General features: G+C 36.7%; 1 protein-coding gene across 2 annotated transcripts in view; it reads left to right on the top strand.

The window, feature by feature from the left end:
* The window catches only part of Dsc1 (desmocollin 1), a 31,956-nt gene extending 17,031 nt beyond the window's left edge, over positions 1-14,925 (top strand). The window contains exons 8-17 of one of the 2 annotated variants that reach the window (XM_021214726.1): positions 945-1,079; positions 2,100-2,285; positions 3,340-3,599; positions 3,718-3,860; positions 8,661-8,873; positions 9,859-10,098; positions 10,795-10,919; positions 11,532-11,753; positions 12,527-12,572; positions 12,656-14,925. In XM_021214726.1, coding sequence (XP_021070385.1) covers positions 945-1,079; positions 2,100-2,285; positions 3,340-3,599; positions 3,718-3,860; positions 8,661-8,873; positions 9,859-10,098; positions 10,795-10,919; positions 11,532-11,753; positions 12,527-12,562 — 1,560 coding nt within the window. In that variant the 3' untranslated portion in view covers positions 12,563-12,572; positions 12,656-14,925. The remainder of the gene's footprint in view (positions 1-944; positions 1,080-2,099; positions 2,286-3,339; positions 3,600-3,717; positions 3,861-8,660; positions 8,874-9,858; positions 10,099-10,794; positions 10,920-11,531; positions 11,754-12,526; positions 12,573-12,655) is intronic. The other variant, XM_021214725.1, reaches the window with a different exon arrangement.
* The last annotated feature ends 84 nt before the right edge of the window (positions 14,926-15,009 follow it).

The following is a 15,009-nucleotide window of genomic DNA, read 5'->3' as shown; positions in this document are numbered from 1 at the left end:
AGAGAGAGAGAGAGAGAGAGAGAGAGAGAGAGAGAGAGAGAGAGAGATTCTTTACAGTTTCACCTTTTCCAGATGCCACAGTCTGAGCCACACAATATGAAGCCTTTCCATGCTGGCTGCTTTCTCCTAGTAATCTGAACTTCCCCCGTATCTCTTTTTGGCTCAGTAGCTCATTACTTACAGTACAAATTATTCTTTCCTTGTCTGGATATAGGAGTCTACTTACTCATTTCACAACTAAAGAAACTTTGGGTTTTGCTTAAGTTTTGTCAGTTATGAAAGGGTAAGTTGAAATTTTCAATGCAAAACAATCAGCTTCTGGATTGCTGTTTGTTTCGCTGCGAGTAGAAAGGAAGGTTTTGACTGTGCCTGGCTTTGAGAGTACAGTTTACCATGGCAGGGAAGGTGCGGTGTGAGGTAGATGTTCACACATCACAGTCAGGAACCACGGAGAGCTGCACGCTGCATCTCTGCTGTCTTTCTCCATTTCTCCTTTTATATAGTCTGGGATCTTAGCAAAGAGGATGGTGCTGATCCTTAGTACACAAGGTGGTACTATCCACACTCAGTACTCTCTCTTCAGTGAAACCCCTTGACATTCCCTTTCAGGTGTGCCCAGGTATGTCTCCAGGGTGATTTTAAACCTAGGTGAACTGACAAGTGAAATTAGCTGCATTATTTGTTCAGTTTCTTGTTTTGTGTTGTATTTACAGTGTTCTTTAAAAAAAAATATTCAGGGATGGGTATACAGTTGTGTTAACACACACATATGTAAATTTTTAAAGCTTATTTGTAGTGTAACCACAACACACAGAGTATATATCATAACTGTCAGTGAGAGGAAATAGATGTATTTACCAATATACTTCCTCCCTTCCTCCCTTCCTCCCTCCCTCTCTCCCTCCCTCCCTCCCTCCCTCCCTCCCTCTTTTCTTCTTTTACAGAAATGTGATACTTACAAGCTAGTGATGGAAGTACGAGACATGGGGGGCCAGCCCTTCGGTCTGTTCACCACAGGCACAATCACCATCTCACTGGAGGACGAGAATGACAACTCACCATACTTCACCCAAACTTCTGTGCGTAGATTTGTATGCTTGTTGATCTAGATTCCTTCATATTAAAAAAAAAATCTAGAATATGGCAGCTTCCCAAAAACAGACATTTTGTTTTAAATAGTAATCACTGAAAAACAAGTAAGTGTGGTTTTTGTAAGAATAGCTGAGGTGTTCAAGTTTCTGATGTGAGAAGAGCCTTTTCTCTGAGCCACTGAAGAGCACTTCCGTTCTGACGTACCTCATGTGTTCCATGTTTTCTTGGTTATTACTGTCAGTTTGGGGATTCTTTTAAATGTTGAAGAAGAAGCTTTCTCTCCAGTCCTGTGCATTTCAAGTTATAAATCAGAAAAGAGATCAGCCTTATACACTCTGCTTGGGTCAGAATAAAGTCCTGCCCACAGCTCCTCCTGTCTTAGGCCTTAGCTAGCAAATTATGTGAGACATAGTATATGATGAGATTGCCAAGGAGGGATTTTTTTTCTGACTTTTAATGAGTAGCTTTGCACTTTCATGAATCTATACCAGAGCTTTAGTCAGAGAACAAGGAATCTAATATAGTGATGGATACTTCATTGTAAAAGCGCTCATTCATATACCTAGATCCAATCCTTTTCGTCTTACATCTTGTCTTAGTAAAGTTTTAATTGCTTTGAAGAGACACCATGACCACAACAACTCTTATGAAGGAAAACACTTAATTGGGCCTGGCTTACAGTTCAGAGATTTAATTCAGCATTGTCATGACAGGAAACATGAAGGCATACAGGCACACATGGTAATAGAAAAGTAGCTAAGAGTTCTACATCCTGATCCACAGGAAAAATCACCTCACAGAACTTTAGCACTTAAGATATGGGTCGCCTTTGATGAATGGAAGGAATTTGAAAACAGGATAAGAAAGAAAGAAGTTAGCTGAGCATGAAACTTTATAAATTCTTTTACAAATTATGAGCATCTCTGGCTCCATATTACATTCCTTAAATATAATTTTAAATATAAAGACTGTGAACATATACTTAGAAAGGCAATTTTTTCCCTCAGTATACTACAGAAGTAGAAGAAAACAGAATTGATGTTGAGATTCTGAGAATGACGGTGCAAGACCAAGATTTGCCCAACACCCCCCACTCGAAGGCGGTATACACAATTCTAAAGGGGAATGAAAACGGAAACTTCAAAATTACAACAGATCCAAATACAAATGAAGGGGTCTTGTGTGTTGTCAAGGTATGTAAAATCATAAAGCTATTCTTTACAGCATACAAATCTGTGTTTCAACATTGATATAAAAATTATTTCTGCCTATGAACCCATCTCCGGGAAGTTAGAAGCAGATAAAGGACACATGAGGAGGGGAGTCACTTGTCAGTGTTGTAGCCAGATGATGTGTAATAGTAAATATATTAAAAATTAATGTATACACACACACACACACATACACACACCATAGTAGTGCAGTATGGTGATGGAATGATTGACAGTGGTTTACACAGACCCTTTCCAGTATTTCACTCTTCCTAAGCAGAAACTCATATCAGACACACACTTCAGTCCTCTATAAATGAGGCAAACTAAGGCAGAGGAATGTTGACTCTGACAGTGGCCTTGGCGGACAGTACTGAATGTGCACTCTCTGGCTGCTCTCTGAATCACTGTGTCCTTGTCCTGATGTCTTTCCCTTTTAATTCCCCAGGGGTAGTTCAAAGCATTCCAAAGAAGTTATTTTTCTGATAAGATTCTCATGAAATGCTTTTAATTTTTTACACTGTATATTCTTTCTTTCCTGCTTCTACTGGTCTTCTTTATTTCTTTCCTTCACTTCTTCCTTTAAATTTAACTTGTTTCGGGAGCCTTACTGGGATTAGACACAATCATGCTGCACTCCTATTAGTGCTTAAAGTTACAATAAAAAGATGAAAGTGGGATCTTCCAAAGCAAAAACGTAGAAAGGAAAATAGTCAACTCTCAAAAAATTGTTTATCTTAACCATTTTAAGAAGATAATTGATTTTTTTTTTTTTTTTTTTTTTTTTTTTTTTTTTATCTTTGAGAAAAAAGAATAAAATATTGGGCTATGTCTATATTGCTTCGTCTATTAAATCTTGGAATCACTAGTGTTCTGTANTTTTTTTTTTTTTTTTTTTTTTTTTTTTTTTTTGGCTAGCACCAGCTTTGGGCAACATTTTAAAACGAAGAATTGAATTCTCAGTCTATTAAATCTTGGAATCACTAGTGTTCTGTATAACAATATGGGGACTGATCATTGTATGTTTATTTAACAGCCATTGAACTATGAAGTCAGCCGCCAAGTCACTCTGCAAATTGGTGTCCTTAATGAAGCCCAGTTCACTAATGCTGCCAACGCACAACCCCCAACAATGTGCACCACCACTGTCACTGTGAAAATTAAAGACAGCGATGAGGGCCCTGAGTGCCGGCCACCAGTCAAAGTCATTCAGAGCAAAGATGGACTGCCAGCGGGCCAAGAGCTCCGGGGCTACAAAGCGATGGACCCAGAGTCAAGCAGTGGGGAAGGCTTAAGGTAAGGCACTTCCCTGAAAACTTCGGCCTGTTCCCTGGAGCATGAACTTATTTCAGATTTAGGAATGGTCTGTGTGTCTCCGCTTTGGTCATTCCATGCTTGCTTTCTGAAAACCTAGGTATCAGATGGTAGGAGATGAAGATAACTGGTTTGAGATTAACGAAAGCACCGGAGACTTGAGAACTGTGAAAGTACTGGACAGAGAGTCGAAGTTTGTGAAAAACAACCAATACAATATTTCAATAGTGGCGACGGATGCAGGTGAGTGCCATTTTCTAAACGTAAAATATGAATATAGAATGTGTCTAGGTCAAATTTTAGTTCAGACAGTGCTTCCTCTAAGGTTCTAATTAATAATCTGCAACAATGTGTTCAGTATGATAGCTCATTTCAGTCTGATCACCCATTTAGTCCCCTGTACACCCCTCGGGCACAGCCACGGGAGAGGGAATGCTCAAAGTCTCATTTTGAGTACTGGTTTATTTATTTCTGCTGAGGGATATACTTAAATCTCATAATACTTTGTCTAGGGACCTTTTTTTAAAATTGTCCTAGTGAGGGTTAGTTACTATTGCTATGATGAAACACTATGACAAAAGCAAGTTGGAGAGGAAAGGACTTATGTCATTCACAGTTCCTTTTAATGGTTCATTATCAAAAGCGGTGAGGGAAGAACTCACACGGGGCAGGAACCTGGAGGTGAGAATAAATGCAGAGGCCATGGAGAAGTGCTCGCTTATCCTGGCTTGCTCAGCCTGCTTTCTTATAAACCCAGGACCACCAGCCCGGGGCTAGCTCCACTCACCATGAGCTGGTCCCTCCTGTATCAATCACTAATTAAGAAAATGCTCTACAGGTTTGTCTATAGCCCAGTCTTATGGAAACATTTTCTGAACTGGAGTTTCCTCTTCTCAAATGACTCTAGCTTGTGAGGAGTTGACATAAAACTAGCCAGGACATGCACCTTACAGGTCTTTTCTTATATATGTTTTTGGTTTCCTGTTTTTATAGGATTTTCCTGTGTGCAAATGTGTGTGTCTCTGAGTCTATATTTGTTTCTTGTGCTTTTACTTGGCTTCTCCTTTTCTGCTTATTTTGTCCTATTTTTGTTTTGCTTGTATTATTATTATTTTAGACACCTGTTTGTTTTCTAAAGAGAGAAAGATAAAGTATGGATTTAGGAGGCAGGGGAAGTGGGGAGGAGTTGGAAGGAGCTGGGGGAGAGGAAACAGTAATCGGAATTTATTATATGAAAAAAAAAATCAATTTTCAGTTAAACAACAACCATGAACTAGTTCTACTCTATAGAGTGTTTCCTTCAAGTACTGTCAACTGTCAAGTGATGATCTTGAAACTCTTGAAATAAACTCCTGCCTACTGGAACCATATTAGATAGTTTAAATAAACATATACATATTAATGTACTAACAATGTTTGCTAGTGTACACATGTACTATTATGCAAAACATTATATAAATCTATGCCATAGAAATAAATGAAATAAAAGTTAAAATGAGTAATAAAGTATTACCCGTGTAAGACAAATCCTTGTAGAGGTAAAAAAAAAAAAAAAAAAAAAACTTATCATCTTAGGGTTTTCAGACAGAACTAAATTTTTTGCCTATTTGACTAACTCAACCAGATTTCTGGTGTTTTTAGAGGTACACGCTGAGCATATAAAGTGTATTGCTAGACAGTAACATAGACTATTTCTACACATTTCTTGAATTTCTTCAAATTAATAATATATAACAATTCCCCAGATATTATTGTCTATATAGCCTATTTTAGCTACATTTTTTTTAAATATAAAAGTATGTGTTTGGGTATAGGTGTGTGCATGTGAGTGCAGGTGACCCAAGAGGCCTTAGGAGTTGTGGGTAGTGTGAGTCACCTGTTATGGATGCTGGAACTTGAACTCAGATCCTCTGGAAGAGAAATACATGCACTTCACCACTGAGCCATCTCTCTGGCCCTTTTGTTGGTTTTAAAGCAAGTGGTGTAGCTACTGAGAGACAAAAGGTTAACTGATGAAGACTGCTTCCTGTTTATGCAGACAGGACAAGCTGACTCATGCCCACTCTGCCCATTAAAGCTTTTCTCACCTCTCAGTTCTGCTGCCTTTGGGATGGAAGTACCAGGTTACACATCCTCTTCATGACCATGGAATTGAGGAGTCATGAGATGAGGTTTGATCTTTCTAATTATGAAAGCTTTACTGCTTTATATTCTAAGCATTAAAGAAACTTCCTATCAGCTAAACTCATCCAGCTTTCACAATCTGAGCTCCCTCTTATTGTGACTGTCAATACCAAGTAAACTACCTGCATATTACCTTTCTCTTCGAGCCACACCTCAAATATACTCTGTGTTTGTTTTATAGAGTTACTTTATTATAAGTTCCAAAACTCTGCAGAATAACAGGAGATATTAGCCGAGAAACATACTGATTTAATATACTTTACAATTCTGGATAATGTGGGTTTTATTTTTAAGTTTTCTATTCCTATAAGTAAAAATGAAATCTGAATGGCTTACACATATAATTACGCTGCGAAACAGGTCTCTCTATCTACTTATGTTTAGATGTTTAAATTCTAAGCACAGGACCATGGAAACTAGGAGGCATGAGATGAGGAGTTGGTCCTTTTAATAATGAAAGCTTTAGTGCTTATATTCTAAGAAGAGAGTCCATGGTATAATTTTTTTTTCCAGTAGAGAATGTTTAGATGTCTCTACATATTGAGAGAGTTCAAAGATTTTTAGGGTAAAGCACAAAGAGGGGTGACTGTAGAAGCCCTGGCACTAGATGAAAGGAAAATAAATTCTTATTTAGGGAGGAGGAAATTACAGAGAGCAAAATATAAGAAAGGAACTTTTTTGCTTAGTACTGAAAGATACTGAGGGTAAGCATGGTAGGGTTAGTATAAAAAAGCAAAGCTTAGGCAAAACATGCCCCAGAGTCATACATAACCTAGACATGCCCTAGAAAAGATGAGGATTCAACAAACATTTATGAGAAAATTAATGGTAATCATGTATTCATACATATAGATGAATGTGTGTGTGTGTGTGTGTGTGTGTGTGTGTGTGTGTGTGTGTGTGTGTGTCTGCGCGCGCGCATGAACTTGTTTTGGTGCTCAAAGGTATTCTTAAATGATAATTTAGGAAGTCCTAATGGCCCCTTAGAATCTAGTTTATGTCCTTGTATTTCTCATGTGCATCATTCCTGTCTGTCAGGTTGATCTCTCTGCTTTCTGTCGAGAGAACACTGTTGTATGTATCTTACTCCTAGAACATGAGAACAGCAGGGCTCCTCTAGCCCTACCCTGAAGCACGTGTCCCTTAAATTATTCAAATGAATAGCAGTGACAGTTTCTGTGATTGTTCTTTGTTAGTCTTTGTTTGTGTCGTAATACTGTAATTTAAACATTATTAAACACTGGAAATAATATAATAATTATCACATATGCTGTATTGTTACTTTGAAAGTGTGCCTTCACTTGCTCTCATTCATATTTTTTTCTTCTAAATTGGTTAAGAGCTCAAATTCCCTCTACCCTTCACCCCACCACCCCTCCAGTAAACTGTCCCTTTATCAAGCACGAAGATGAAAATGTTTAAGGCATTTTAAAAAGTGCTGTGTGTGTGTGTATGTGCACGTGCACCTATATGCATGGCCTTTAGAAAGGTAGAAGGCAGCATTGGACCCCCTAGAGCTAGAGTTACAGGCAGAACAAGGATGATCTAAGGCTTTCGCAGAGACCCTGATTAAAGGAGAAAGGGGACCTAGTTCTGTACCCTTGCCCAGGGACAGACTTGGCAAGATCCAATCTATGGCTGGGGCCAGAGTCTCAAAGGAGTTAAGGTTTCAGTTCTTGACAACTTGTTCTCCTCCCCACCCCTACCAGAGAGACTGAAGTTACCATTTCCAAGACCTCTGTGTACATCATTTCTGACACTCGAGGTATTCTACGTTCACCATGTGCTTTATTAACCTTCTGCTGAATTTGTCCCATTTCTCCCCTAACAACCGTATATAAGATTCTTACTTCTTATTAGACTTGCTTGGCATAACACATTGCTTGTACAATAATTCCTGACCCCAGGTTTCCTATCTCCTCTAACCTTTCTTCTGGTTTTCTTCTTTAGAACCCTTTCACTGAAGAATGACCCGTTTGTCCATGTTACCCGTTTAGGACATGAATGTTAAGATATGAATTGTTGTCCTGGGCAGGAGTAGCATGTACTCCTCCCCAATAAGGCCCAGCTAATATGTCATGGTTAGACTTGTTGTTCCTCTCTGGTTTGAGAAGCATGTAAACCTCCAGGTTCAGGCTGAATTTTACAACTTTGTCATGTACTTGGTACTTAGAACAACTAAGCTCAAATCTTATGAAATACCTTCTTAGTTTTAGCTTCTGAAAAAAGTCTTAAAATTACTACTGAGTAGCTATCATATCAAAGTGGTAAGCATTTTCTTATTTGAATCCAAAAGTAACACACATGATGTTAGAAGCTAATGGGCGTACCACAACTTGAGAAGAAATAGAAGAAATAATAAAGAGCTCTATTCATTCAGGTCTGATTTATAATATAGTGAGCTTCAGGATATGGAAAACACAGTAATGACAGCTACTGACTTCAGAAGCTCTTTCTAGAAGGGCTATGGATTTAGATTTTAGTTGACACATGTACTTCTTAGCTGTGTGACTGGTACTCCCCACTCACTGACACATATCAATCAACTAACAGGTAATTTAAAGTAAGCTGTTGAACTAGACAAATCTATGTAGCTGCCTCTTCATGATGTTCCATTTCCTGTAAATGGAAAATCAGGCTCTGGTGTCTTGGCAAATTTTCAGAGAGTTTATTTTCAACTCTGTTTTGGCTAATAAACTTCCAAGTGATGTCGAGCATCTCCTGTTCTGTTTTTATCAGCATGTTTCAAACAGAGAATCTTATAGGAAAAACATTAAATGATAAATATTGGTTAAATGTAGGCTTAAGTGAATCTCAATTTCCTTTGCTATTAGAGTAACCTATTTTTATTTATCCTAGTTGGCCGATCTTGCACAGGAACACTGGTAGTTCTTCTGGAAGATTTTAATGACCACCCACCACAGATTGACAAGGAAGTGACCATTTGTCAGCAGGAGAAGGATTTTGCTGTTTTGGAACCTATAGATCTAGATGGGCCGGATAATGGTCCACCTTTTCAGTTCCTTCTGGATAATTCTTCCAGCAGACTTTGGACTCTAGAATCACAGGATGGTAAGTACTTGTGCTAAATATTGTAAGCAATCTCAGTTCAAGATTGCTGACGGCCTGTGCTTTTACCTTGGTTAGTCATAATAAATACATATGCACTGTCTATCTGTGTACCAACCATCTATCATATATATACATGTATATGTACATATATATGTTATTCATATTGGAAAAATAATAATTCTTTAATAACTATTTTTTATTTGTTATCTATCATCTATTTACATATGTCACTAATTTATCTTTATATCTATTATCTATTTGTTTGGTAATTATCTACCTAATATTTATCAGTTATTAATTGACAAAGATATGACCATTTGACAACAGAGGTGGATAAAATTATCTACCTATGTATGCATGTGTCTATCTGTATGCCAATCATCTATATACATGTATATATATATATATATATATATATATATATATATATATATGTGTGTGTGTGTGTGTGTGTGTGTGTGTGTGTGTATTACACTTAGATTTTTTTGCTCTGAATAGCATTAAAGAAAGCACAGAAACCAATTTTAAATCATTGGAATGACATGTTCACTAGAAATAAGTCTTCTTTCTTTGTTTCTTTCTTTTTTGGATTTTTTGTATGGTTTTGTTTTGTTTTGTTTTGTTTTGTTTTGTTTTGTTTTGTTTTGTTTGAGACAGGGTCTTTCTACATAGCCTTAGCTCTCCTAGAACTAACAGTATAAACTGAGTGGTCCTCAAATTCTCAGAGACCTATCTACCTATGCCTCCTGAGTGCAGGGACTAAAGGCATGCAGTACCATGCCCAGTGTTGAGATCAGTTTACCTTTAGATTAAAATAATGTCAACCCTTTCCCTACTTTTCTGAAACATTAAATCATTTTTAAGAAAGAAAATGAACCATTAGAGTTTTATTGCAGATTAATTCTTTGAATGTACACCAAGTAAGAGCAATATTTTTGTTGAAATTTCATATTAATATATACTCTGTCTACCCTTTTCCCTTTAGGTAAACGTGCCATTCTTCGTCAACGACACAATCTTAATTATAACTATTATTCTGTGCCAATCCAAATACAAGACAGGCATGGTTTTTCTGCAAAACATGTATTATCAGTGCGAGTGTGTGACTGTACAACTCCAGAAGAATGTAGAATGGGTGTTAAGGAGGAGAGGGATGCTAAACCAAATGTAATCCTTGGGAAATGGGCCATTCTCGCCATGGTCCTGGGCTCTGCATTGCTACTGTGTAAGTATCATTATCTAAAGTGTTGTGGAATACTTATGTGTTAATTTCCTGGAGCAAACAACTTTCACAAAGAAGTTTGTTTTACTTCAGTTTTAGAGGTTTCAGCCCATAACTAACAGCCTCTGTTGTATTGTGTCAAATGACCAGTAGCATGTAACTAAGCAACCTACTTATGGCAGTTAGAAACCAAAATGAGAGAAAGATGAGGTTAGGGTTGCCCCCAATGATGAAACTTCCTTCTATTAAGGCCCACCCTTTGAAGATCCCACCACCTCTCAACAGCACTGTGAGGTAGGGACGAAAACTTTAACACATGGACCACCTGGGGCAATTTATCTCAGCTATGATAGTCTAGTAAAATATTATACTGCAGTTCTTTATATTAAGGACACATGTAACTGTTGGTACATGTGCCTTTCAAAAATTTTGTACCTCTTCTGTAACTGGGAATCATAGAAGAAACAACACTAACGGCAGATTAAAGCTGTTTAGGTAAGTTTCAGAGGACGTGTTTAACTCCTCGGAAGTTAATCATGAGACAGTGAAGATTTCTGAAAAGCTATACAGACATTTTAAAAAATTATATTATTTTCAATGTTTTTTTTTAATTTTTTGTTTATTGTCAAATTATTTTAATAGCTTCCAGAATGCAAAAAAAAACATTTTTTTGACTTTGCTTTCTAATTCTTCCTGTAGGCATTTTGTTTACATGCTTCTGTGTGACCACTACCAAGAGAACAGTCAAGAAATGCTTCCCAGATGATGTAGCCCAGCAAAATTTAATTGTATCAAATACTGAAGGACCAGGAGAAGAAGTGACGGTAAATCAGAATTAAAGTCCCACTGAATTACATGGTAACCCAATGAACATAGTTGATTACTCCATAGTAATAGTAAAACCTAATAATTATTGACCCATACTGCACCAAGAAGAAATTGAAGTTCCCTGCATATTTTAATTCATTGCCCACTTGTATTGGCTTTAAGGAGCAACTCAGGCAATAAAAACGCATGTTCTCCCTGTTTTACAGGCTAGATAAGATCAGAGACCGTATTACCCTTGAGGGCCCTGAGGAGGGATAGCTCTTTTCCATTTTTGTTCCTTGGCTTGTGGCCACATAAAGTGATTTTCATGGTATTGTCTCTCTGTATGTCTTACAATCTAAATTTTCATTTTTGTAAGAACATTGGTCATGTCAGATGAGAGACTAACTTCTTTGAGACTTACATGATTGCATCTACAGTGACCCTGGGATTAGGACCTCAACATATGGATTTCTAGGAGGCAGAGTTTGGCACAGAATATCTATGTTGTGATTCTTAGCATTATTCTGATTTTACATGTGAAGAACAGAGGCACAGCAGGTGGCTTGTCTATAGTAAGAAAGAGTTGGTTTCTGTGCCATTGATTCATTTTCTAATTCTATCTTTAGGAAGCAAATATTAGACTCCCCACACAGACTGCCAATGTTTGTGATACAAGCACATCTGTTGGGACTCTTGGTGGTCAAGGAATCAAAACACAGCAAAGTTTTGAGATGGTCAAAGGAGGCCACACCTTGGAGTCCCACAAGGAAGTTGTACTAGGAGCAGCAGACCCTTGCCGATATGCTTACACCGGCTGGCAAACTTTCACTAAACCTCGCCTTGGTGAAGTAAGTGCCCAGTCTACAGGTGCCCACTCTGTGCAATGCTAACATGATTTATAAACCTGGGTTCCCCAAAGTTTCCCTTATACACCTGGATCACATCTTTTCATCTCCTGTACAAGGATAGACACTGATGTAAGAAACACACTCTAGAGTTTAATTTAGAAAATATAATTTGTGAGACTTTAGGACTAGTTTGTGTGTATGTCTTTGGGATATCAAAAGACTGATATCTTTTTCACTAAGTATTATCAGAAAAACATCTTCAGTGAAGAATTAGCTATAGTCTAATGAACAGATCATACATTGCCACTATTTTGCCAGTGTGCTGTAGTTCTATATGTAGTTATGATATCTTGCCTACCTCAATCAACCAAGATTGGAAAGTTTTAATCTTAGGTTCCACTCTACATGTTTCTCTTGCTTGGTTCAGATTGCTCAGACTGATGTGAGCCAAATGTTAAATAATTACAGATATATAACATGAATATATTATACATATTATAATATAACATTAATGTATTAGACCCTCATAACTATTTACAGTATAAATGTAAGAACCACAGTCAATACTGGTTCTCCCCCACATATACCAAGCAGCCATTGAGATAAATTTCAACTAAAAACACCATGTGTTCACGTGAAAAGTTGTAAGTTATTTATGTGATCTATGCATATCTTTAGTTCTTATGAATGTGTTCACTCTGAGCATTTATTTATTTGCTATATTTTAAGAATGAATATAATATAGACCAATCATGTGCATTTTTTATATGTAGGAATCCATTAGAGGACACACTCTGATTAAAAATTAAACAGTAAAAGGTAAATCCAAGATATCATTTTTATGGTAGTCTGTTTATGTGTCTTTTAAAAGTCATAATAAACTGTGTTCTTTCTCCATACAGAAGGTGTATTTGTGTGGGCAAGCTGAGGAACACAAGCATTGTGAAGACTACGTTCGCCCATATAACTATGAAGGCAAAGGTTCCATGGCTGGCTCTGTGGGCTGCTGCAGTGATCGGCAGGAGGAAGAAGGGCTAGAGTTTTTAGATCAATTGGAACCGAAATTTAGGACATTAGCAAAGACATGTGTGAAGAAATAAGGTGCTGGTTAATAGAGTGACTTCTGTAAATGAATACAGAGGTGACAATGGATGTAAGGGGATAGCAGCTTGTAGTAGCAACTTTGGGTATTAAAAGAAGGTAAAGTCATTTGTAGATAAGGGTGCTTTACCAATCATAGCTCCCCAAATTCTCCTTGTCTCCAGAACTTCCCTGTTGCTAGACAGGACATTGTCACTATTGCTTTTCTTTCAGTGAATGTTGCATTACCCTTTCAGGACTGAACTGTGTGTGCCACTAAAATTCTGGTGATGTTCGAAACTTAAGCTCTTTTGCATGCTATGCAAGACTCCATAATGGAGTTGGGTATTGTGGAAGCTTAAAATATGAGTTTGCATTGTATATATATAAATTAAATATTTTTTCAAGGCCATGGGGAGGATTCTGCTCCTAAAATAGTTCCTTTAGTGCCGAGATATTGTTTTCCCTTTTCCAGAGTAACTTCAGATTAATTTTTAAGTATTTTTAGGTATATCCTTTTGTGTGCCTAAACAAGCTCCACTTTTACTGTACATTTCCCTCATTAGAAGAGCACTATCTTCATTCAGGAACCTTCACACCTTAATACTTGGGTCTCTGCCCATATGGCTATGTTCCCATTGGGATCCTGGAGCTCTTATCTGAATGACATGGGTCAGAACATCATGCTCACAGCACCTAGAACTGTAGAGATTTGTCAAAAATTACTGGCATTCTGATCTTTATAGGCTTACAGAATATATATATATATATATCTTGCTGGCCAAACTTAATGTGATATTATCTTACCACATTCATATGTACTAAAAATATTAAAAATTATATAAATACTCTGGGACTGTTAGCTCTTTTACTTGATACTGATCTACTATTTCAGTGGCTTTTAACTAGTCTGTGTCTTCAAGTCTCTCTCCAACTAGCCATAAAAATATCAAGCTGTAACTCTGATATAAGCTTAGTCCTTATCATGTGTCAATACTGAGTTGATGTTCATATTAGGACACAATACTCAGTCTACCTTGGTAATTACTCGAAGAAGAAAATTCTGGAAGGCTAGAAATCATTTTAAGTAGATACGCATTAAGATTCTTAGTCTATTAGAGCAACATCTACCAAATCTTACTGAATTAATAGATATTTTAACATGCATAGATAAATGAGGTATAACGTTTTAATGAAATTGTTTTATTGATCTATAAAGAAAAACTACATATTTAAATGATACTTTATTAGTCCTTTGTGAGAAACTACAGATATGTGTCAGGTTACATCTCATGAAAACCTTACATTTAAACTAAACTTACCTTTTTAATCTATTACTTTCTATCGATTGGCAAAAATAGATTTCCGTTTCACTTATGTTTTGTAACTAGTCTTATTGGTCTCTGATAGGAAAGGTGCTCTTTATTGCAAAATCGGATATTTAAATAAAATGAAATATAGCATTAGTAAGGCTGATATGATCTTGTAAATTCCCCTCAATGTGTGACTTTGACAGTTACTGTACAATGATTTGGGGTGATGCAATTTTTACTTTTTGAGGTAAATGTCATTTTGACAATGTGAATTTTGACATTTTAAAATCTAGGAGTACCAGTTTGGAAATGCATCAAATGTCGTAGTAAGTTATATTTTTCAATGTAGTTATAGAATATTCTATGAGCAGTTGGAAATTATTAGTTCAACGATCACTTGCATGTTGTTTGTGTCATCTTGCTCTTATACTTACTGAATTGTAGGTGAGAAAATTTGCATCTAAATTAAACAGTAAAATTTATATCTACAGGTGGATTTCTTATGCATCAACAGAAGGCTTTCTAAAGTATTAGAAGTCATTAGAAAATGTGGGGAATTGGTTTGTATTAAACAGTTTTAGCTATTTAAAATATTTTCAAGAAATTATTAAACCTTTTCTCAGAGGAATTATATTTATTGTTGGATTTACTTAGGCAACTCCCAGTAATTCTCATTTTGCATCAAAAATTAAATATTAACTATATGATGAACTAAATGTATGAAGCCCTACCAGGCTGCACGATTTAGTTTGCTAATAAAGTACTGTGTTTCATACAAATTTTGACTTAATTGTTGATTTAATAAATGATTAGTTATGAAATGTTTTCTGTATTTCAATGTATATGGGGGACTATACAGTCCA

The sequence above is a fragment of the Mus pahari genome, chromosome 15, assembly GCF_900095145.1.
Source record: "Mus pahari chromosome 15, PAHARI_EIJ_v1.1, whole genome shotgun sequence".
NCBI classification, from domain to species: Eukaryota; Metazoa; Chordata; class Mammalia; order Rodentia; family Muridae; genus Mus; species Mus pahari.
The sequence above is the reverse complement of the archived record's forward strand: the minus strand, read 5'-3'. Positions and strand labels throughout refer to the sequence as shown.